Source organism: Pimephales promelas, chromosome 23 (assembly GCF_988280905.1).
Source record: "Pimephales promelas chromosome 23, fPimPro1.hap1.1, whole genome shotgun sequence".
NCBI lineage: Eukaryota > Metazoa > Chordata > Actinopteri > Cypriniformes > Leuciscidae > Pimephales > Pimephales promelas.
Window position 1 is genome coordinate 21,225,809 of NC_142791.1, and position 25,599 is coordinate 21,251,407.

The following is a 25,599-nucleotide window of genomic DNA, read 5'->3' on the forward strand; positions in this document are numbered from 1 at the left end:
TTTACTTATGATGGATTGTGCAATGCGAATAAAGTGATAGTTCACCCAAAAATAAAAATTCTGTCATCATTTACTCACCCTCAAGTTATTCCAAACCTGTATGAGATTTTTTCTTCTGTTGAACACAAAAGATGATAGGCCTATTTTAAAGATTACCTCAACCTGACAGTTAACGACACCAATGGGCTATATGCACGCATAAGTTCCGCATTTGACGTAAGGATGCTCGTCCATTTCCGGTTGTGGAGATTAAAGCGGAGGAAAACCGGAGAAAACGGGATTATGGCAGAGTCTTCAATATTTACTGTCCTCCCATCTTTGAAACGAAACGTACATACGTTTAGATGTAATTTTATATATAGTTATGTTTATTTAATATAATTTTAAAAAGAAGCATAAACACAACGAGGGGTGTCTGTTTTATCTGTTTTTGTGACTAACGTTTCATTAGTATATGGAGTATAAAATTCAATATAAATCCTCGGTATTGCATTGGACTCTATGATCGGCGGAAGTTATCGAGCATCCTTAATCCTTCACCGGAAATAACGCCGTGCATAGAGCCCATTGCCAGTTTTTTTTTTTTTTTTTTCCTACTATGGAAATCAATATGTGCAGTTAACTGCAATATTCTTTAAAATATCTTCTTTTGCGTTCAACAGAAGATAGAAACTCATACAGGTTTGGAACAATTTGGGGGTGAGTAGTAAGTAACAAAAATATATCATTTTAGGGTAAACTAACCCTTTAATTTGACTTTGAAAGAAAACTTAAAACATGCACGAGTATAAACTTTATAGGCTACCACAAAGTTTAGAACAAACAGCAATTAAAGACACTTTTGAATTGGCTATATTGGTTAGCTGAGACATTTGACAAAGTTCAAAGCATCCTAGTCAACAAAGTCAACAAATGAGTCCTAGTTTCAGCTCGGGGTATGAACTGTTTAATCATTTATCTCAACGTAAAATAAAGAGGAGGGGCCGTATATGAGGAACTGTAACACGACTCGAGCAGTCCACAAGCCAACACCCATTAAAGTTGGCAACAAAACTCCCGAAACATTCCCGCTAATCTCCCCACATCCATTTAGAGTGACGGGTCTCGCGCATCTCGTTGAATCCAGCGCTTCAGGTAAGACACATTGAACAGAATTTTATAGAATTGAATACAAAACGTGAAAACTTAATCGCGTTGATGTCTCTTTCGGCTCTATAACGAAACTTTATAGACGTTAATTTTCTTATTTAATAGGCGAATAGAAAATCATGTTATGGAAATAAAAAAGCAGTAATCGTGAATTGAAGCTTGTAAAAGAAAGTGCTATCCTAACGTTTTTGCGAGAGCACTAACGCCCATAATTCCTGTCACGTGACTGTACAGCAGCTCCACATGATACTTCGATATGTGTCTTTCATTAAAATACAATGAGCTTTGCATTGCAAATAAATTACAACACATATTTTACATATACATGACAATGACCTACTTCTGGTCTCACAGGAAAGAAAGAAAAAATCTAATATATTTCTTATCTAACAGTCTAATTCTTATTGTGTCAAACGTTAGAGTTTCTGTTTTAATTTCTTCAGAGGAATCATATTTAGTTGATAAATCTTACAACTGAGTCTGAGATATATTCTGAGCTCTGCGCACTAATTTGCAAATGATAGAAAGATGCTGAGATCTTAAATACTGAAATGTTGTAGATGTCAATGAATTCATCTCCAATAGTGTGAGTCAAAATCAAAAGAGGTTTCTGAATCATGTCAAAGTTGCACTGCAACTGTGTCAACATTGAATGTAAGGCACGTTGAATAAATTATTAAAAGATCATTTAATGATGCATTATATCATCATAAAGCCATGTTAGAATACAGTAAGGTGAAAATTGAAAGACTGCCAGCTGCTTCTGGGTTTTAAATGGGGTCTTTTGGGGTTTAAAAACAAAAACTTGCAACAAAAGGTTGTACGTTGATTGTTTGAATGGGGAAACTGATACAGAGCAGAAGGCTGTTAATTACCGGTTGAGCCTCTTCTGTTTAATGAGCTGAATAGTAAAGTGGAAACCATTTTGCTTGAAGCATCCATAGTTATAATTTATTTAACAGTGTCATTAACCCTGTTATTAAGAGCTCAGTCCCCTTATTACCTTTCAAAACCCAAACAAACTGGGCTGGGTTTCCCATAAGCTTTGCAAGTAGATCTCAGTAACCACTAGCACAAGTGATCGATTTAGGATGCTTTGGGGAAATGCAATCTTGATTCCTTTTAATTATTCTAGCAAAAAGATAACAGAAAAAAAAAAACTTTTTTTTTTTTTTTTTTGCTTCATGAATGTTTGTGGATTTCAAAATCTTGGCGAATAACAAACCACTTTTGAATTTTGACAGTGTAAAAATGTATTTGTGTTTTATATGCAAAGTTGCTTAATGATTTTAATGCTGTTTTCATTAAAATTTTGTATTTCTTGCCTTTAGTGTTCTCATCTCTTCATCTCCAGACTGAAACTTTTCCTCCATCACAATGGCAGCGGTAAGAAAAATATTTTGAATGTAAATAGAGGTTTAAAATTTCTAAACTTAAATTGCACATCCACCATTATATTTCCCAAATAGTCCATTATAAAAATATACTGTTACCGTCATCTTGCTATTTACCATTTGTATAAGCACGTCTGACGTGTTTATTCATGCGCTAGCTAATTAAAAGGCAATTTAATTTATCACATATTTGTAGTAAAATAAAAGTTGCTTTGTCTCATTAATTCTCATTTTGCTTTGCCATTAAAAATTTTGAATCTTGTAAACCTTTTGATATAAAGGCTTCTGCCTAAATGTGTCAAATTAGTTTTGTAGACAAATAGTTATTGTGTACATTTTTTAAATAATGGAAAATAGTTCTGTGGAAAAACATCATGATAGAGAATGAGTACACTACTATTCAAAAGCTTGGGGTCATTTATAATGACATTTTATAATGTTACAAAACATTTCGATTTCAATCAAATGCTGTTCTTTTGAATTTTCTATTCATCTAAGGATCCTGAAAAAAATGATTTCAACAAATATTAAGCAGAACGGTTTTCAACATTGACAATAATAAAAAAAAATGTCTCTTGAGCAGCAAATTAGCATATTACACTTTGATATTTTAAGGATTGCATTACTCTGAAGACTTTAGTATAATGATGCTAAAAATTCAGCTTTCCATCACATGAATAAATTACGATTTGAAATATACTAAAACAGAAAACAGGGTAACACTTTATTTTACGACCCGCAAAAAACTGTGTAAATACACTGAAATTACGGTGTACGTTTCTGTAATTATAGTGTACTTCCGTGTAGGTATAAGGGAACAATATGTTAAGTTTTGGGTAATAAAGGGGTAACAAGCACCACTTTAATTTACAGCCCGCAGGAGTTACACTTACCCAGTAACTACACAGAACAACGGGGTAACAAACGCACTTACTATGTAGCAATACGAAACAACACTATTTGCAAAAACAAACAAACAAACAAAAAAACGTTTTAATTACACAATATATTTGCCCTGACATTTAAGTGTCATTGCAATTCAATGGGATAAGGTAAGTAGTAGCCTAGTACTAATTACCACATGGTACAGTATAAATTAAATCATAGCAAAAACAAATTATTTTGACTTAACATTAAGTCGCTAATCTAGTAAGAAATGCCAATAAATTTAATTTTTATCATAGTATATATATATATATATATATATATACTATATATATATATATATATATATATGTGTGTGTGTGTGTGTGTGCGTCGCAACCGTGGGGGATGTGGGTGTTTTAACACCCACACTTTTCTCGGTGAGAGTGTTCAACACCCGCACTTTTTCTGTCGTTTTTCCGCAGTTTTACACAAACGCCTTCCTACAGTCACTCCTCCGTTTCTCTTGCGCTCAGTGTGTGTGTGTGTTCGCTCACTGCGGCTGTCTCCTCTCAAACATGACACCGGCTTTGAGTGTGTCCGGCTGATGATTAACTGTTCTGCCTTAAAGGAACACTCCGACTTTTTGGGACTTTAGCCTATTCACCTTACCCCCCAGAGTTAGATAAGTCCATACATACCTTTTTCATCTCCGTGCGTGCTATAAGTCTGTTTGACGCACCCACCGCTAGCCTAGCTTAGCACAAAGACTGGATGTGAATGGTTGCAGCTTTCATTCTAATCCAAATGAGTGACAAAATGACGCAAACGTTTTCCTATTTACATGTTGTGGTTTGTATAGTCACAGAGTGTGCAAATATCAAGGCCATATGAGACACAGACATCTTTTGACCATATAAATACTATATTTTCTGAAGGGGAAGCACTGCTACTTGGGCAGAGTGATAACAATCACCTGAGACGCACCGTGACGAGGAGCAGAGAGTTCGCTTCGCTCAGTGTTGGAATAAAGAGTCAGCAATTACTAACGTTAGATAGAAAAGCATAGTTTATCATGGGTGTTTGCTTTATTGTATGAGCTGTGACAATAAACAGGGGAGACCAGGTAATACAGTACCATGTTTCATTGATTTCCAACCAAAAACGTACCCAGATTTATAAATATCAAATGAATAAATAATTATTATTACAGGAATCAATATATTTTAAATGCAATTTATTAGCTGAACCAAATGTATTCAACAGTAAATACATTTGCCTATATAATATACAGTATTGCATTACTAAAGGATAGAATAAGGGGAAAGTAATAGCACAAATTGTTTTTGCACAATGAACTCACAGCCTATCGTACCCTTTTGCACGCTCAAGTCCGCGCGCAGGGTGCAAGTTTAACGCGGTGAACGCGCTCGTTTTTTTTTTTCCCAAGCGCGTCCGCACCGCATCAAGATAAAAACATATTCATACCCTAATCATATAATAGTGTCACTAATGTTACATTAGATCTGGCTAAAGGCACTGTTACAGTAGGTCATCTAAAAACATAACGGAACACTTACCTCAGCCGCAGGTGATCCACTTGTCCTGTCTGTGCTATCGATGGGATGGCCGTATCCTTCAGCACATTATGGTCCGTGTGGCAAATTCCATTTTTTCAAAATAGTCGTCCTCATTGAAATGTACCGAGCAAACATAATGTCCCTTGATAATCTTAGGTGTGTTTGGATAAATATCCAGAGTAAGTTAGCCATTTCTTCATCCAGTCAGCGTTTTTAGTTGGAATTCTGTGAAACATGGTTACCTCCCCTGTTTACAGTCGCAGCTATTTACAATAGAGCGAAAACCCATGACTCTAAACTACGCTTTTACTATTTATAAATTGCTGACTCTATTACCCAAACACCGAGCGAACTCTCCGCTCCTCACCACGGCGTGTCTCAGGTGATGCGGTTATTACGCCGTCAAAGTAGCAGTGCTTCGCCTTCAGAGAATAGTTCCCAGGTTTTATACGGTTAAAGATGTCTGTGTCTCATTTGACTTTGTTATTTGTACATTATGTGACTATACAAATCACAACATGTAAATAGGAAAACGTTTGCGTTATTTTGCCACTCATTTGGATCAGTATGAAAGCTGCAACCAGTCACATCGAGTCTTTGTGCTAAGCTAGGCTAGCGGTGGGTGCGTCAAACAGACTTATAGCACGCACGGAGATGAAAAAGGTATGTATGGACTTATCTAACTCTGGGGGGTAAGGTGAATAGGCTAAAGTCCCAAAAAGTCGGAGTGTTCCTTTAAGTCCCGCCTCTCTTGATGTGTTAGATGTATCGGTCAGCTCGTGCTGAGGAGGCGGGAACTTATGGTTGTTTACATCTCCCTTTTCCAGGTACTTTGAATGAGTGTTTATGCTTTCGAGGTTTTTAAATAAGCTTGATATGTGTTTGGGAAGATGTTATGTTTATGTTTTATTGACATGTCCAGTGTTTTCATTATTATATTTCGTATTTTTGGATAAACAGTACAAGACTTGCGTTAGGCATTCTGTTTGTAATGCTGCGTGATTTGAAAAAAAAAAAAAAAAAAAAAAAACGCTCTCTTTGCTCACACGATCAGCATGGTGTTCTGTGTTTTCTCCTAAATAAAAGCTCAAGGGTTTATTTCTTACAAGTGAAGAAATTAGGACAAAAGTATTGTAATTTTGATAGCGTAATATAGAATATAATGACAGACTCTATATCATAACTATAAAGATGTTTGAGCCCTCTTTAGGTAAGCAACAAGTCAATGCTTTTTCGTTGTTCAATGTGCACAGGCCTGGGTCGAATCCAGTTGAAGCTCTTAATTTTGAGCTCTCAATGTGCTCCAAATTGATGCATTTAACCTTAAAGGAACACTCCGACTTTTTGGGACTTTAGCCTATTCACCTTACCCCCCAGAGTTAGATAAGTCCATACATACCTTTTTCATCTCCGTGCGTGCTATAAGTCTGTTTGACGCACCCACCGCTAGCCTAGCTTAGCACAAAGACTCGATGTGACTGGTTGCAGCTTTCATACTGATCCAAATGAGTGGCAAAATAACGCAAACGTTTTCCTATTTACATGTTGTGATTTGTATAGTCACATAATGTACAAATAACAAAGTCAAATGAGACACAGACATCTTTTAACCGTATAAAACCTGGGAACTATTCTCTGAAGGCGAAGCACTGCTACTTTGACGGCGTAATAACCGCATCACCGGAGACACGCCGTGGTGAGGAGCGGAGAGTTCGCTCGGTGTTTGGGTAATAGAGTCAGCAATTTATAAATAGTAAAAGCGTAGTTTAGAGTCATGGGTTTTCGCTCTATTGTAAATAGCTGCGACTGTAAACAGGGGAGGTAACCATGTTTCACAGAATTCCAACTAAAAACGCTGACTGGATGAAGAAATGGCTAACTTACTCTGGATATTTATCCAAACACACCTAAGATTATCAAGGGACATTATGTTTGCTCGGTACATTTCAATGAGGACGACTATTTTGAAAAAATGGAATTTGCCACACGGACCATAATGTGCTGAAGGATACGGCCATCCCATCGATAACACAGACAGGACAAGTGGATCACCTGCGGCTGAGGTAAGTGTTCCGTTATGTTTTTAGATGACCTACTGTAACAGTGCCTTTAGCCAGATCTAATGTAACGTTAGTGAGACTATTATATGATTAGGGTATGAATATGTTTTTATCTTGATGCGGTGCGGACGCGCTTGGGAAAAAAAACCGAGCGCGTTCACCGCGTTGAACTTGCACCCTGCGCGCCTAGCCTAAATTTGAAATAACCATGGAAATAACGAACTTGAGCGTGCAAAAGGGTACGATAGGCTGTGAGTTCATTGTGCAAAAACAATTTGTGCTATTACTTTCCCCTTATTCTATCCTATAGTAATGCAATACTGTATATTATATAGGCTACTGTTGAATACATTTGGTTCAGCTAATAAACTGCATTTAAAATATATTGATTCCTGTAATAATAATTATTTATTCATGTGATATTTATAAATCTGGGTGCGTTTTTGGTTGGAAATCAATGAAACATGGTACTGTATTACCTGGTCTCCCCTGTTTATTGTCACAGCTCATACAATAAAGCAAACACCCATGATAAACTATGCTTTTCTATCTAACGTTAGTAATTGCTGACTCTTTATTCCAACGCTGAGCGAAGCGAACTCTCTGCTCCTCGTCACGGTGCGTCTCAGGTGATTGTTATCACTCTGCCCAAGTAGCAGTTTCCCCTTCAGAAGTATAGTAAATATAGTATTTATACGGTCAAAAGATGTCTGTGTCTCATATGGCCTTGATATTTGCACACTCTGTGACTATACAAACCACAACATGTAAATAGGAAAACGTTTGCGTTATTTTGCCACTCATTTGGATCAGTATGAAAGCTGCAACCATTCACATCCAGTCTTTGTGCTAAGCTAGGCTAGCGGTGGGTGCGTCAAACAGACTTATAGCACGCACGGAGATGAAAAAGGTATGTATGGACTAGGGTTGCAACGGTATGAGATTTTCACGGTATGATAATCGTCTCAGAAAATATCACGGTTTCACGGTATACGATATTAAACTATCATTATTATAATCAGCATCAGCTACAATGGCCCTTAAATGAATAAAAACAGATATTGTCTTTGGTTGAACATGGTTTATTGTAACAAAGTTTTTTTCAGTCTTTATGAAATGTATATTTATTTCCTCAGAAATTCTGGGTTGTCTGAAATAACTGGTCTGGATTCTGTGATTGAATACAAAATGTATTTTTGAGAATGCAATCAGATAAAATGTAACAACTTTAGTTTGTCTATACACAAGAGAAGTTTAATAAATTAAAACATGGACAAAAAAACTATACACAATATATATTTTAGTCATAGGCTAAACCAAACTTTTTTTTCTCCAGGTTGTAGGGGAGAGCAGGGCACAACCTAACGCTTTTTGCTTTTGGCTCAATTAATTAAAAAATAATTAGGTTAGATTGATACTTTTTTTACACAAGCAACATGCACATCTCTGCTACAAATGAACACTTAACGTTTTTTTCTAGGACCTACCATTTTTGTACAGTTGCACTGAAAGTGACAGAAGTGCAAATGTTACAACTTACCCCATATGCGGCGTTAATTGTAACAGACAGAGGGGTTAGTTGTAACACTTGTGTGTAACACACATAATTCAGTACTATTTTATTTGTATAGTTTGATATTGTTTGTGCATCTGTATAGACAGATATCCATACATATCCCTCATCCAATCATCCTTCTATTATGGATCAATATCATGGATAGAGACATAGAAAAGGGCTGCATAGTTTTGCAATAAATAATAATAAATAAAATTATAAATATTGTAATTGCAATTAAATTAGATTTGTGTGTGGCAGCTGCATGATGTACAATTATTATTATTATTAATAATAACAGTAATGATAATACAAATTAGCTTAAAATAAAAATTTAAAGGGTTTATTGCATTAATAACAGGCCATATTTTTAATAAATAAACAAGTTATCATTCATAGAACACTAAATTTTAAACATTTTAAATCCCAACATTGTTTGTGAACGTCTAACAAAGTTAAATGTATAGGCTACTCAAACCTGAAAAGTTGTGTGGCTCCGTTTTCATTTGATTATCATTGTACACTTGGAGGCTTAGTTGTACCACTCTGTTAGAATTAACCCCGCTGTGTATTACATATTTTAAACCTAGCTAACAGTCGCTAGGAATTGCTGACATGTTTCAAAACGGTGCTATGTTTGAGCCAACAAGACCAAGAGGTCCTCGCTGCAGTCTGTAGCACGATGACGTAGCTGGACGGTCCAATACGTGTTGGACCCTGTAACGCGCGCATGCGCACTAGTCAAGTCAAGTCATCTTGATTTATATATCGCTTTTAACAATTTAGATTGTTTCAAAGCAGCTTTAATTTAATGTAACAGATTGTTTTTGCTTTATAGCGGTTCGTGAATAATGTTATTTTACAGCTATAGTTAGTTTTGATTCTGTCGAAATGATAATTTGTTATTAAATTAGGGGATGACACCGTTCTCTCTAAACAGACTTTAAACGCGATCCTGTGATAAACGCTGATGGCACTTGCACATTAAGAATTCATAGGCCTAGTTAGAGAGTTGGTGAACAATCGTTGATCTTCCAAGAATACATTTCACGAGCGAAGCTCTTATTTTCAGAGCTTTTTTTTTTTAATAATTGCGACTTTTTCCTTACAATTGCGAGTATACTTTTCGCAGACTTTATTTCTCAGAATTGTGAGATATAAAGTCAGAATTGCGTGAAATAAAGCCTCAATCGCATGTTATAAAGACATAATTGCTTGAAATAAAGCCTCAATCGCATGTCATAAAGACAATTGCTTGAAATAAAGCCTCAATCGCATGTTATAAAGACAGAAGGTGGAATAAAGCCTCAATCGCATCTTATAAAGACAGAATTAGGTGAAATAAAGCCTCAATCGCATGTTATAAAGACAGAATTAGGTCAAATAAAGCCTTAATCGCATGTTATAGAGAAAGAATTAGGTGAAAGAAAGCCTCAATCGCATGTTATAAGGACAGAATTAGGTGAAATAAAGCCTCAATCGCTTGTTATAAAGACAGAATTGCGTGAAATAAAGTCGCAATTGTGTGCTATAAAGTCAGAATTCTGACCTTTTTTCTCGCAATTCTGAATGTATAACATAAATGCGAGTTTATTATTAAAAGATTTATTTTCCCCATGCTGTTATTATTTTAGCATTTTCCTTACTTATTCATCAATAATTACTTATAATTATTTAACAGTATTATACTACACAGTTTGAACATCATCTCAGTACAATATTGAGCTTACATATCACTTAAAACCAATGCATTCGAATTATAATCAGAGATCGGCACTGCGCATGCGTAAATGACGTCACCAAAACACACATCCATCCACTACGTATTGGACCATCCAGCTACGTCATCGTGCTACAGGCTGCAGCGAGGGGTGTCTCAACAAGACGGTGATTAAGGCAATATAAAGTTAGATTTGGAAACGTATACACCCAACTCAGAAACCGAAAAAAAACCTATGATGAAAAAAATTACTTTCATGGTGTCAAAACACTCTTTGTCCAGTATCTTCACGAAATAATCAAAACTTTCCGCAAATTCGCGGGAGACCGTCTTCTGGCAGCAAGAGAAAAATAGCGGAAAGACAGCCTGCTTGATCCTGACGAACTGTGTAAACGGTCCGTGTTACATTTAACCCCGCGTTAACACCTAGGCCTACTGAACACCTATGAGTTTCAGTCAGTGTATTTGATGATTATTCTTTAAAAAAATAATTATAAAGTGCACATTAAGTGTTCTCTGTCTAGATATGTTCATGTGTTCACGTCTTCGTAGTGGCTGAGACAGCTTTAAAAACCATGAGCGTCATGCGTACTTGAGTGTGTACTAGATCTACTAGACGAAACGGCGCTGCTCATTCAGAGACACGCTGAATATAGAAGGGGCTTGCACACCAGTCTTTTTGCTATGTATATTCACAGACACGCACATCGCGATTTGATTTAGGCTACTGCATAGCTATATTTTGCTTTATTTATCCATCTATCTTTTTAAATCGCACATTTTACGTGGCATCTGTTTTGTAACGCAAAAAGACGCATGTGTGCGTCTTTTTGACAGACCGGGATTCCCTCAGCATGACAGAAATAATATGGCCTTATAAAAGTTATGAATAGCCTTTATCTTCACGGAGGGATGGTGTTCCTGAATATGGGAGACGTGTTTACTCCTTTTGCAGCCACTCTTCGTCCACATATCTTGCAAACTGGATATCCATCTTCAAGGACAACATCACTATCGTTTTTCGGATATAAGTTACAAAATATTCCCATACTGCAGATTTTATTTATTTTTTTGGCGGGAGATAGAGATTCGCAGCCCCTGTCTCGGACATTTTCAGCGCTGTACGGATATGGAGTAAGCAGTCAAGCTGAAAGAAGTTGCATGCGGCAGTGCAGGTGAATTCTGTTTGTTTGTTTTTTTTAACCGCGGATAAGCAAATGTGCACGATATGATAATCGTATATGTCAATATCGCGATAAACAGGTACCGTACCGGTATACCGTTACAACCCTAGTATGGACTTTTCTAACTCTGGGGGGTAAGGTGAATAGGCTAAAGTCCCAAAAAGTCGGAGTGTTCCTTTAAAATGTACCAAATTTTCTTGCGGAGGAGCATGCCCCCGAACCCCCCTAGAGGGACAGGGGTCTACGTAACATGCCCAAATTTAAATGACACATCCATCCCCCACACTTTTCAAAAGTTTGCTACGCCTCTGTGTGTGTGTGTGTGTGTGTGTGTGTGTGTGTGTGTGTTTAATTTTTAACCCACAGATATCAAAATTACCCTGTAGCATTGCACAAGAACATATTTTGCCAGAAATGTGATATGTTTTATAAACAACAGACATACAATTTTTGCCTGGAATATATTAACAGAATAGGTACCTGTTATTTTTTAACTAAATAATTTGCTTGTATATCTGCTTGTTACCCCTTTATTACCCCACTTAATATGTTGTTCCCTTACAACTACACGGAAGTACACTAAAATTACAGAAACGTACACTGTAATTTCAGTGTACTTACAAAGTTATTTGCAGGTTGTATATATCTGTTTGTTACCCCTTTATTACCCCAAACTTAACATAATTGTTCCCTTATACCTACACGGAAATTCATTATAATTACAGAAACGTACACCGTAATTTCAGTGTACTTACACAGTTGTTTGCGGGTCGTAAAATAAAGTGTTACCGAAAACAGTTATTTGAAATTGTAATACATTTTTATAAGCAATTGGATTTTTCTTTTACTATATATTTGATCAAATAAATGTTGCCTTGGTGAGCAGAAGGGACTTAAAAGCATTAAAAAAATCTTAGCGACCCTAAACTTTGTATGTCCAAGATTGAGAGATAGTCTAAAATACATTTTTAACACGTTTTTTCTTTGACACAATCTGATCTTAAAAATATGTGAGTTGTCAAGCAGCCCTGTGACAGGAACTCTAAATTAAGTGTCAGTTTACACTTCTCTGTGTAAAGTTGCTGTTATATCTTCTTTTTGTAGTTGGGCAACCGTGGAACCGTGACTGAGGCATCAGGCTTCAAGCCAGAGGAAGATGCCCAGAAAATCTATGGTGCTATGAAAGGAGCTGGTAAGTGATCAGCCAAATCAGAACCGGACTTCGAGATGAGCATATTTACATGATCACATTTTCTGCTCATTTGAACAAAATGAAAATCATCCCTTTGCATTTTAAATGATGTCTAAGCATTAATTCCTCATATAACAGGAAAAAAATCTCTGGTATTTGTCCTGCACCCGAAAAGGTGTTTCCTCATCGGTTTAGACTAGAGCTTGGCATTATGATGAGAATGCTGCTTTCTAGTTTAATGGACATCAGCTGATTTTAGTGTGAGAAACATTACAAAACACCACTCACACTGTTATGGCGCTGTTATTCACAGAGTCGCTTGTTTGCCTAAAGTGAGTAATGAGAAACATGCAATTTGTATACTATAAATAACAGTGAACATATAATTCTGAAAGTGTCAAAAGTGGAAAAAAAAGAAATATATCTTGCAGTTTTACAATCAAGCATGTGATATCTTGCCTGAGGCCTTAAGGCTAACGTGTAATCCGATACTCTAAACACAAATAAGCTTGTAATTCAGAAAATGTCAAAACTGTATGCAGAAATGAAAATTGTGCAATCACTTCCATAGAACATGAAAACAAAATGGGAAGTTCTCCAGAATAATAACAAAAAATAATATATATATGTGTTTGTGTGTATATATACAGTCATGTGAAACCGAAAGGACACCCTATTCTATGGTCTAAACCATTCTATGGTTTTATGTATCAGGACGTAATAAAAAAATCATCTGGTCCTTGGAAGGTCTTAAAATTAATTGATTACAACCTCAGATGAACAACAACACATGACATATTACACCATGCCATTATTTATTTAACAAAAACTAGGCCAAAATGGAGAAGCCATGGTTGACAAACTAAGTACACCCTTACTGCTCCTTAGGAATTAGGAGGGTAAGTAGCAGTCGGGCGCTGATAATCAAATGCCTTTAATTAACTGATCATCAGTAATTGTGATTACCTCTATAAAAGCAGAAGTTTTGGTAGTTTGCTGGTCTAGAGTATTCAGGTGTGTATTAACACAATGTCAAGGAGGAAAGACATCAGCAATAATCTTAGAGAAGCAATTGTTATTGCCGTCAATCTGGGAAGGGTTACACGGCCATTTCCAAACAATTCGAAGTCCATACAGCGGGGAACATTATTCACAAGTGGAAAACATTCAAGACAGTTCCCAATCTTCCCAGGAGTGGACGTCCCAGCAAATTCACTCCAAGGTGACCTCAGACTCTACAGGCCTCACTTAACATGTTAACTGTTAAAGTTCATAAAAATACAATTAGAAAAAGACAGGAGAAATATGGCTTGTTTGGAAGGGTTGCCAGGAGAAAGCTTCTTATCTCTAAAAAGAACATGGCAGCACGGCTGAGGTTTGCAAAGTTGCATCTGAACAAACCACAAGACCTCTGGAATGATGTTCTTCAGACAGACAAGACAAAAGTAAAGATGTTTTGCCATAATGCACAGTGCCACGTTTGGGCAAAAACCAAACACAGCATATCAGCACAAACAAACGGTCAAGCGCTGTGGTGGAGGGGTGATGATTTGGGCTTGTTTTGCAGCCACAGGACCTGGACCAGTCGACCATGAACTCCTATGTAAACCTAAGTAGTCAGGTGGGGCCATCTGTTCAACAACTATAAATTGGACAATGATCCCAAGCACAGCTGAAAATCTACACCAGAAAAAGAAAAGAAGCAAGGTGTTGCACTGGCCAAGTCTCTGAGTTTTTGCAGAACTATGCCCCCTCTGGTGACAAGCAAAACTGCAGCCAGAGGTGTGCACGCTCATGGATCAGGACCACACACACGCTTGCACAAGCAGTTCATAACCAAAGGAGCATCAGCCCTCAGCTGCACACATCTTTTGTTACAGTCATAATGTCTTTAGAGGTAATAAAGTTATAAATCTGCAAGTCATTTTAAATATATGAAAGGAAAGGCATTTGAGTAAATTACACTCTTATGTGTGAGGGGAAAACGGGGGTAGTAGAAAACTTCGGTTTTTGTTTCCATCTATCTCCATGTTGAACTGTTTTATGTGCTTACTGTATCCACTTATGATTGTATTATTATGAAAACATGTTCATGAACAATATAAGTTATTACTTTGTATAGGATCCCGTTTGAGCCCTAGAGCAGACCGGGGATCTCTTCATTTAGTGAAAGCCTTCCCAATGTTGACTCTCGTCTTATTCCAAAACCTGGCACAAGACACAAGTTTTATTTTCTTTGTCTTACGTGGAGTTTGCGTTGGGGTTTGGAATGATCTACAAGCCGGCCTCTTTGAATCCATCGTCTACTTTTGTCAAAAGTTGACTAAAGTTGTGTCGCTCGAGTTGTCTTCGCTGATCCGGAGAATGGCGGCGAATACACAAACCTGCCAGACATACCACCCCACGGGCAGACTCACTGATAGTGGTTTATCCATATCTAGAATTGTTACTATTGCCTTACTGTTTGTACATAATTAATTGTTCAAAAAAAAAAAAAGCACATACCTAGCACATACATTAATAATGCCCTATTCCCTATAAACATGTGTAATTAATATATGCTCATGAATAGGCCAACCAATGTGTATTTTTTTCTAAATAAAGATGAATATTTTGAACATTCAATGAATTGACAGATGCACTTCCACTTACGATTTACTTTAGCTATTTAATTTTATTTATTTTTTATTACAGTTAATTCATGTTAAATCAATAAAAATATAAAACTATAGGATTAACAGGAATTATAGTTGCTCAACACCACAGGAACAGTTTAAAAAAAAAGTCAAAAAAAAGTCTAAACTCACAACTCCAGAGGTTCACGGAACGAGAAGGTGCGCTGTCATGACAACAATGAAAAAGTTGACATCAAACTAGTCAGCAGGTCACGTGGGAGTGGCAACCAGTTTTGGGGAAGTTCACTTAATGAACTAGATCAAATTTCAGTTCACACATTTTAAAATGAACTAGTTCAGTTCAAAGTTTGCAAAGAGATGTAAGATTTTTCCCATCTTCACCGACCTCGTTATAAAATCCGTTTAAATTATCATACGACGCCTTTGTCGACGGCAGCCGCGGTGCGACACTGGTGTCTTGTGTTGCCAGATTGGGTGTTTTTTTCGCTACATATTGAGCCCTGTTTAGGGTGAGTTTTAGCCGGGTTTTCGCCTGGAAGGCTGTATAGAAATCTGGCACCCCATTAAACGAAGTTAAACTGAGAAAGCGTGCGTTCACAGACACCAGAATGAACGCGTTCACACGTTCATCAGGACAGGCAGTTAAACAATACATTCAGTTCACCCAAAATATGAACAAGTTCATGAACGTGAACGTGTTCAGGCACAACGTTTGGCTGCCTGGGTCTGGAGGATATAAAGTGACCGACTTTTTTTTTTTTTTTTGAGCAAGCATTGATTATGCGTGACACGGTCTCAATTTGCGAGACGCATGAATTGGGCTTCAAACACTGTGCGCGCACGTGCTACGCGGGACGGGTGGTCACCCTACAGACATAGCCAGGTGAGCGTGAACGCGCATGACGTCATGCCCAGTCTCAAATCCGTCCCGAATCCCTCTTATTTATTTTACTGTACAGGATTATAGAGGCAATCGCAGTGATCAGAGAAGGGCTCATTCAGCCCATCAGGCAATTGTTTAAGCATGTATGGGTTAGAAAAACTGGTATTTTTAACATGAAATGTTGCGCAATGCACCTTTAAGAGAGCTGTGCATAAACGAATGCCCGCAAACCACAAAGTTTTTAAAAAGAGTGGACAAAGATTCATTGAGAAAATGATTACTTCAAGTTATTGCTGCTAAAGATTGCTCTACAAGCAATTGAATCAAAAGTTGTACTTGGTTTGTTACACATAATAAATACACACATTTGTTTCTCCATTTTTGGCTTTGACACGATGTAATATATCATGTGTTGTTGTTCATCTCTGGTTGTATTTACCTCATTTTAAGACCTGCTAACAACCAGATGATTTTTTTTATTATGCCCTGATATTTAAAACTCAGTTCAAAAGGGTGTCCTTTCTTTTTCATGACTGTATATATATCAAATATCAAATTGAAAATCACTTTAAAAATCACACTATCCATTATCAATGTGTTTTGGTGAAGATGAAAAAGGTGAAAAGGATGCAGTTATCCGCTTATGCTGATAGTCTCAAAATGGTTAAATAATTTAATTTTTGCATTAACTGTCTCTTGAAATGAACTACTTTCAGGAACCAACGAGGCAGCTATCATCGAGGTCATCGCTCATCGCACTATTGCACAAAGACAAAAAATCAAGGAAGCTTTCAAACAAAGCGTGGGAAAGGTAACATACTTTTTGTCTCATTAACAGCCATCATTCTCTCATTTCAATGCGTTTTATGCAGAATGTCACATAAACAAACAGGAAAACAGGTATCTTCGCATCTGCTTGTCAGAGAAAGTGTTATCAATATCTATGTTTTTTTTAAGGAAACCATGCAGCTAACCTAGCTAGTTTTTTTAAAATCTGAATGTTAGTGAGAAGAAGAAAAAAATCACTCTATTTGCTCGCTCTTTTAAAAGCATCTTGACTAAAATATGGAAGCTTGTTGTTGCTATCTTATCTTTGCGGAAGGTCCTAATGGCAGGGACGATGTGAGCAGCCATCAGTTTGTTTTTACATTAAACACATGGTTTACGAGGTGATTAGATAACAGTGTTGACATTTCTTGATGATTCTGTAGCCGGAATGAAGATAGACAAAGCAGAGTATGTGTCACTGATAACAGATGCTGTCGACTTCAATCATTAACTCTTCAGGTCAATAATATACACACTGAGGGAACAGAGAGTCCATGCAATTTACAAACGGTGTCTTTCAGGAGACATCCCTGCTTTATAACTGTTATCTAACCGACTATGTGGAATGCAGCTCTTTATTGTACTTCCTATCGATTAATCGGTAAACCCTCTGTAACTCCGTCAGTGAAAGTCACAGTCAGGGCTTGATGCGTTGATGTTATTGGAAACTTTGAGTGACTAGAGCGCTCTGTGTAGAGCAAGAAAGTGTGAGTCATTGTGGGGGAAGTTTTGGACAGTGTTCAGGACGGTCTCGTGGACTCGACATGCCTTCCCCACGCAGCTCCCTCTGGAGACTTACAGCAGATATTTCACTGCTGGTCTGCTGTCTCAACAAATCACCACTTCCCAACACCAATTCCATTTGTTTCTCTTTCCTTCTGGGATGTCATATTTGTAACCGTATGGCCTAAAGCATGAATGAATGTGTTTAAGAGGAAATATTCTAATTTTAAGGTTTTCAGCACTGAAATTTTTAAAAGCATGTGGTAAATAAGAGTATATTTGAACAGGAACTGCTTGACTGCTTGAAGTCCGAGCTCACTGGAAACTTTGAGGTGGTTGTGGTCGGCTTGATGATGCCCGGCCCGGTGTACGACGCATATGAGCTGAGAAACGCCATCAAGGTTAGTGAGGGTAGAGGGGGGAAGTGTACTGTGCTTTATTTCCAAAATCAGGGACCATGTTCTTTCTTTCTCTGTTTGGTTTGAAATATGTTGTTTGGTAAAATCATCTTGCTAACCATTTTGCATGGTTGTATGGGTTTTGGACATGTACCATCATTTAAAAATGCATAATTGTACTTCAAGGGATAGCATCACCCAAAAATAAAAATTAGCCCATGATTTACTCAGCTTAAAGTCATTGGTGTCATGAAACTGCACATGGAACATGAACAGAGGTGATCCAAACGCAGGCTTTATTAAAGAGGAGAATCCAGAGACAGGTACAAGGAAACAGGCAGGGGTCAAAACCAGGTAAGCAGTCCAGATCAGCAATCAAACAATTCAGGGATAAGGCAAACGGGAAGACCAGATACAGGCAGAGAGTCCAGGAACCGTGAAACTAGGGAATACTAAGGAAACTAGGAGATACTAGAAAAACACTAGAAGCAGTCAGACACTATACACACACACACAATACTGAGCCCCGAACAAAGGGGAAACTCGGGCTTAAGACAGGTGAACTAAACAAGATGATAAAACACAGGTGCATGAAATAAACCATAATCAGTCCAGGGTAAAACATGAATGAAACAATAAACTAGGAAGGAGTGCCCCCCAGAGGCTCAAGCGGGCACTCCAGCCGCAGATCATCACAATGGGCTCTATGCACGGCGTTATTTCCGGTGAAGGATTAAGGATGCTCGATAACTTCCGCCGATCATAGAGTCCAATGCAATACCGAGAATTTATATTGAATTTTATACTCCATGGTTATACTAATGAAACGTTAGTCACAAAAACAGATAAAACAGACACCCCTCGTTGTGTTTATGCTTCTTTTTAAAATTATATTAAATAAACATAACTATATATAAAATTACATCTAAACGTATGTACGTTTCGTTTCAAAGACGGGAGGACAGTAAATATTGAAGACTCCGCCATAATCCCGTTTTCTCCGGTTTTCCTCCGCTTTAATCTACACAACCGGAAATGGACGAGCATCCTTACGTCAAATGCGGAACTTATGCGTGCATATAGCCCATTGGTCTTCTTTTAGACTAATACAATCAGAGTTATATAAAAAAATGTCCTGGCTCTTCCAAGTTTTATATTGGGAGTCAATGGGTAAATATTTTTTTTAAGTCCATCAAAGCGCATCCATCCGTGATTAAAAACTTTATAGACTAAAAGCCTATAATTCGAGGGTTACTATTTTGGCGTAAGTCGACTTGCGTGTTGTTTTAGTCGATACAGTTATTGGAAGATTTGGAAGTTATGGAAATATGGATATTTGTCTTACACAAACACATTGCTTCACTTCAGAAGGACTTTATTAACCCCCGCCCCTTTCCCACCCAGCCATCCATCCATCGATCCATTTATGACGGATGGATGCGCTTTGATGGACTTAAAAAAATATATAAAAATTATACCCATTGACTCTCATTATAAATCTTGGTAGAGCCACGACATTTTTTTTAATTCAACTCCTATTGTATTTGTCTATACCTTTAACATGTAAATTATGTGGTACACTGTATGCGTTCTAATTTACTATGAATAATACTACAAAAAATCATCAGTCTATTTTAAAATTTCACTTTTAATTAAAACTGTTATATGCAGTTTCATATTCAGTTTGTACTCAAAAAATTCACAAACAACTACAGATTAACAATTGTGTTCAATATTTTTTAAACACATAAATAAATAAAAAACTTATATAAGAATATTGTATTGTTTTAAGCTATTTATCAAGTCACAAAAATCTGAATTCATCGCAATCTTGTTGACCATGGCATATATAATCTATAATGTACTGTATGTTTATATTTTGGATACATATTATGCATGTATATTTATTATATATTAGAATATTTATTTATGTTTATAATATTATAATGAAATGCAATCATGGAGATCTTCATATATAAAACATATAGCAATATAAAATAAAATATTTATTTATAAAATAAAACAAATTAATTAATATAATAAATAAAAATAAAACAATATAATATAATATATAAATGCATAAAATAACTTTATATATTATTTTTTTATTAAAAGTCACAAAAATCTAAATTGATAGCAATCTTTCCACAAGATAATGATACTCAGTGTAACATTTTGGCCATGTTGTTTGGCAACATAACAGGGAAACACTTGACACATCATCTGACCTGTGTGAGTTATTAATGGTAATAGGCATAATATTACCATTATAAAAAACCTTCATCAGCAATATTCCAGATGAACTTATCCTGTGTATTGATGGCTTTAGGTGAATTCTTCATTTTCTTTTCTTCTCTTCCCTGTGTCCAGGGTGCTGGGACGGAGGAGGCTTGTCTTATTGACATACTGGCCTCAAGAACCAATTCCGAGGTTAAGGAAATCATTGCTACTTACAAGAGAGGTACATGCTAAGATTTATGGATGGAAACTGACAGTCTTTTCCATTATGAAATATATACTGTGAACATATATATTTCTTCCCATATTACACTATTTTCATTCACTTTTCTTACGTCATCACAGTGAATGACAAGAGTCTTGAAGATGATATCTGCGGAGACACATCTGGGATGTTCCAGAGGGTCTTGGTGTCTTTACTCTCGGTAAATAAACAAATTGCCTGTGTTATCTTATTTTCTGAAGAAGATTCTTTGATGCCTTTACTTATCTGCTCTTTTGTTTGCCATGTAAACCTTCACCGTCCACAGTGTCCGGCCGGGGCAGGCGTGACCCCTGATGGTTTGTCATGCTGGATTTATAGATATTGTCTTTTCTGCTTTGCTTACAGGCTGGCCGTGACGAGAGCACCAAGGTAGATGAGGCTCAGGCTGTCCAGGATGCAAAGGTGAAGATTTTGACGTGGTTGGCTGTAGCTTTTTGTCTAATGAGCATGTTTGATTTTTGTGGTTTAACAGGTTTTGCATAAATAGGGTAAATTGAGTTTAATTGGGACACTTTTTTCCATTGAGATGATGGGAAAAAGTGTCCCAATCAACCTGAATTCCTCATTTCGTGTTCCTTAATTGTTTCGTTAACACATTTTTAGTCATATATATATATATATATATATATACAGTATATATATATATATATATACACTGTATATTTACAGTATATATAAAATACAACTGATAAAACCCATAGTGTTAAAACCCGACATGAACAACAACCAGCAAAAAACCTCACAAGCCTTACAACTTTGTACGATGATTAGCTTATACAAATAACATATTCATTAAGTCATGTGTTTGGCATGACTTAAATATCCGGGTCATAAGAGTTGTTTGTTTGGGATTCAGTCTATGTTGGTGGTAGCACTGTATGTTTTTGATTCACCAAAAGATTTGATTCATTAAATGAATTTGTTCGGATGGCACTGGTCGCGCTGATTCAGCAGCTGTGAAGTGTTCTTTTGCTGCCTTCCATTCCATAAAGTAAACACTTGCTTTGATATTTTATCTAACACAGTGACATAGTTATATTTTTTATGTGTGGCTGAGATGTGCAAATACTTCAAATGAATGGGGCTGCTCTATTCTCCATATTTACAATGATTCATGGCTTTGTTTCTGTATTGGCTACATTCAGTGAGCTGCTTTTTATTGTGTGTGGTTCAGCCTTAGACACACAACAGACATTCTCATGTTTATTAATCATTAACGGTTAAAAAGCAAATTGCTCAGGTAAAGTTCTCTATTGTTTATACAATAGGACATCTACGAGGCGGGCGAAGCTCGATGGGGAACAGACGAGGTCAAGTTCCTCACTGTGCTGTGTGTGAGAAACAGAAATCACTTACTCCGAGGTATCTGTGCCACCACGTAATAACAGCAATCCCCCTTGCCACTTATGTGATCGTTCTTATGTAACCTTCATAAAACATCATGGGAAAATAACCCTGGAACAATAAAGTAGACTCATTACTTCCACTCTGTGGTGACATTGTTGACATACTGTAGGCCTGCTTCTCATTCTGTCACATCTAATCAATTTAAATTATGTGCAGTACATTTTTATTTTACTAGTGTGTATGTATATATATATATATATATATATATATATATAATTATGTGTATGTTTAATTTATTTCATTTCAGTGAAATAAAATGGTAAAATGATCCATTTATTTGCCAAGTATCATATTTTGCAAAATGACAAAAAAAATGTTAATTATGTGTTATATTAACTCATTATTTTATTTAAAAATGCTAAATGTTTATTACTATGATGGCTAGACGCAGGTCATTGAATTGAACATACAAAATTGTCCGGCCAGTACTATTGTTTGAAACCTTCATCACTGCATTATTGTTTCACACATACTTTCTTTACATACGCTGCAGTATTACATCCAACATTTTCTCAAGCCCTGTTCTTTTGCCAGTGTTTCAGGAGTATCAGAAGATTTCTGGACGGGACATTGAAGACAGCATTAAGAGAGAGATGTCCGGCTCCCTAGAGGATGTATTTCTGGCAATAGGTCAGTTGTGAGTATTGCAATATTTCTGTCATTTTTCTGGTTTGCCTACTTGGAAATAAAAAAGCGTCTGTTCACCTTTGCAGTGAAATGCATAAAAAACAAGCCGGCATTTTTCGCTGAAAGGCTCTACAAGTCAATGAAGGTAAATTAAAACACCAATTGATCTAATATTTGCACATGATAGGGGCATGGCTAGTGCTAAAGTAATCGTGTCTCTTGTTTCTCTTAGGGTTTAGGCACCACAGATAGCGTGCTGATCAGGATCATGGTGGCTCGCGCCGAGATCGATATGCTCGACATTAAAGCGGAGTTCCTGAAGATGTATGGAAAGACCCTTCACTCCTTTATAAAGGTGGGACACAGCTTTCACTGAGGACATTTGACTAATTTAACTCAAAAGCCATTTGAAGGGGTAGTTCACCCAAACATTTAAACTGTTATCATTTATTCACCTTCAAGTTGTTCCAAAACTGTATGAATTTCTTTGTTCTGCTGAAAACAAAAGAAGATATTTGAATGTTTGTAACCAAACAATTGATTGGCGCCATTAAATTACATAGTATGAAAAATAAAATAAAAGTCAATGAGACTTTTGAGTTCAACAGAAGAAAGAAATTGAATTTAGAAATTGAAAGAAAATGATTTTAGTTTTTGAGTCCCTTTAACAACATATCAGTGTTGTAGTACTCGAGACTCTGACTCGTCTCGGACTCGGTCTCGAGACCATATTTTAATGGTCTTGGTCTTGTCATGGACTCGTGTGCATTTGGACTCGGAATTGACTCGTACTCGAACATTTTTTTTTTTAGGACTCGGACTTATTCCCGAGTCCACTCGAGTTCAATTCAAAATATTTTTCATGATTATTAATGTATGTTAATAAAATATTTCTTTAAATTGATTGACACGCCCAGTAATTGGGGATTTTCTAGTGTGCAACTGCGCATGACAAATTGTAATAAAATTACTTTTAACACCACCTACTATGTGGCCTTTTTACCCTAAACTGATCATTAAACTCTAAGTAAATTCAGTAAAAAAAAAAGGATTTCTCTAAGTAAATAAAAGTAAATTAGGTAATCAACCCTCACTGGTCTCGGTCTCAACTCGGACTCGACCGTCTCTGGTCTCGGACTCGACTCTCTATGGACTCGGTCTTGACTCGGACTCGACTCTCTTTGGTCTCGGTCTCGACTCGGACTCGAGTTAGGTGGTCTCGACTACAACACTGCAACATATATTGCAATTGCTTTAAAACAATCCGTGAGAAATGAAGCCAAACCAAACTTTAAATTTTAGCTAATTTTCCAGATATACACACACACTTGGCACTTTTCCACTGCTGGTACGGTTCGACTCACTTCGCTTTTCCTCTGCATGGTCCGACTCGGCTCAGCACGGCATGGCTCGGTTTGCTTTCCTCTGCAGTTAGTACTGACCATACTGACCGGAGTACCGACCAAAATAAGGTCTGACCGTTATAGTTTATCCGCTCCTTGGCAACCAACGAGAGGAAAGTCTGCACTTCGTCCACTGACCACGATTTAGCTATTAAATTTTTGGAAGTCTTCTTTTTCTTTTTTCTTCAAGCAAGTCAAGCAAGTAGTTTTAAAACAGGTGATTAAGCGGTGACTGTTAATGGCTATTTAAATCTAGCAGGTTTGATGTCTCGCAAATACAGTTATACTAGTAGTGATGATTCTGTTTGACTCTGACCAATCAGTGATCTGCAGTGTGTTCACATCACATTTTAGAATCGGCAGGGTACGCTTGGAACCTCAACAGAGGTGGTACCATTAAAGCAAGCCGAAGCGAGCCGCACCGTACCGTACCATACAGTGGAAAAGCGCCACAAGTGGCACCACCACAAGGGATGGTGATGATGCAGTGGATAAGACACATGCCTTTGGTGTGAGAAACCCGGGTTCGAATCCACTGTGAGACACCAATGTGTCCCTGAGCAAGACACTTAACCCCTAGTTGCTCCAGAGGCATGCAACCTCTGACATATATAGCAATTTTAAGTCGCTTTACATAAAAGCGTCATCTAAATTAATAATGTAAATGTAAGTGAGCCAAGCCGAGCGGAAGCGGAAAAGCGGTATAAAATACTAATGTTTAACCCAGTGGTTTTCAATCTTTTCAATGCCACAGACCCTCAAATATGATCATGCTGATGTGAGGCCCCCCCCATCTTAAACACTCGGCAGCTACTGTACAAAATTATTATAATATAATAAAGAGTAAAAAATATATAAGTATATTATAATGTAATAAAATATGATTTTGTTTATATAGTAATTTTATATTATTATGTTACATTATTATTATTTTTTTTTTTTGTACAGTTTTTACACTGTTTTCTACAGACACAAGCACTCCACTGGTTTAACCCATGGTGAAACCCTGTTCTGTTTGTTTTCTAGGGGGACACATCGGGCGATTACCGTAAGATCCTGTTGGAGTTGTGCGGAGGGGAAAAGTAACACATCTGGCACGTTCATTAGTGTGAAACGCTCTCCCTCACGCCTGGCCACCGCATTTCAAACACATTCCTTGTTTGTAATACCAATTAAAAGCAAACAGTGACGTTCTAAATGAGATTTGTGATTTTTTTTTTTTTTTTTTATTGCCTTAGATTTTATGGGAGCCCTTTATAGATTGGCACATCTTGGAGTTTGTCAAATAAATAAAGCGAGAAAAGAACAGCCCATATTGACTGTATTGATCTTTTGTTGTCTTCTGGATATTTGTTTAATCTCAGCACGCTCATTGAGGTCCATTTGCTTAATTATTCAGAGTATAATTTGTTTAATGTACAACATCTTTGTGTACTCGTCCCAATCATACTGATTGCTCATGGTTGCTTGCATCGGCATATGAGATCTCATAA

The 25,599-nt window shown here is 36.9% G+C and overlaps 1 protein-coding gene across 1 annotated transcript; it reads left to right on the forward strand.

The window, feature by feature from the left end:
- The first annotated feature begins 992 nt into the window (after positions 1-992).
- On the forward strand, positions 993-25,417 carry anxa4 (annexin A4). Its single transcript, XM_039664385.2, has 13 exons — positions 993-1,134; positions 2,481-2,535; positions 12,611-12,698; positions 16,934-17,028; positions 18,056-18,169; positions 20,537-20,627; positions 20,750-20,829; positions 21,015-21,071; positions 21,938-22,031; positions 22,611-22,706; positions 22,790-22,848; positions 22,936-23,058; positions 25,133-25,417. The coding sequence occupies exons 2-13, from the start codon at positions 2,527-2,529 to the stop codon at positions 25,190-25,192; spliced, it is 966 nt and encodes a 321-aa protein (XP_039520319.2). The 5' UTR covers positions 993-1,134; positions 2,481-2,526; the 3' UTR covers positions 25,193-25,417.
- The last annotated feature ends 182 nt before the right edge of the window (positions 25,418-25,599 follow it).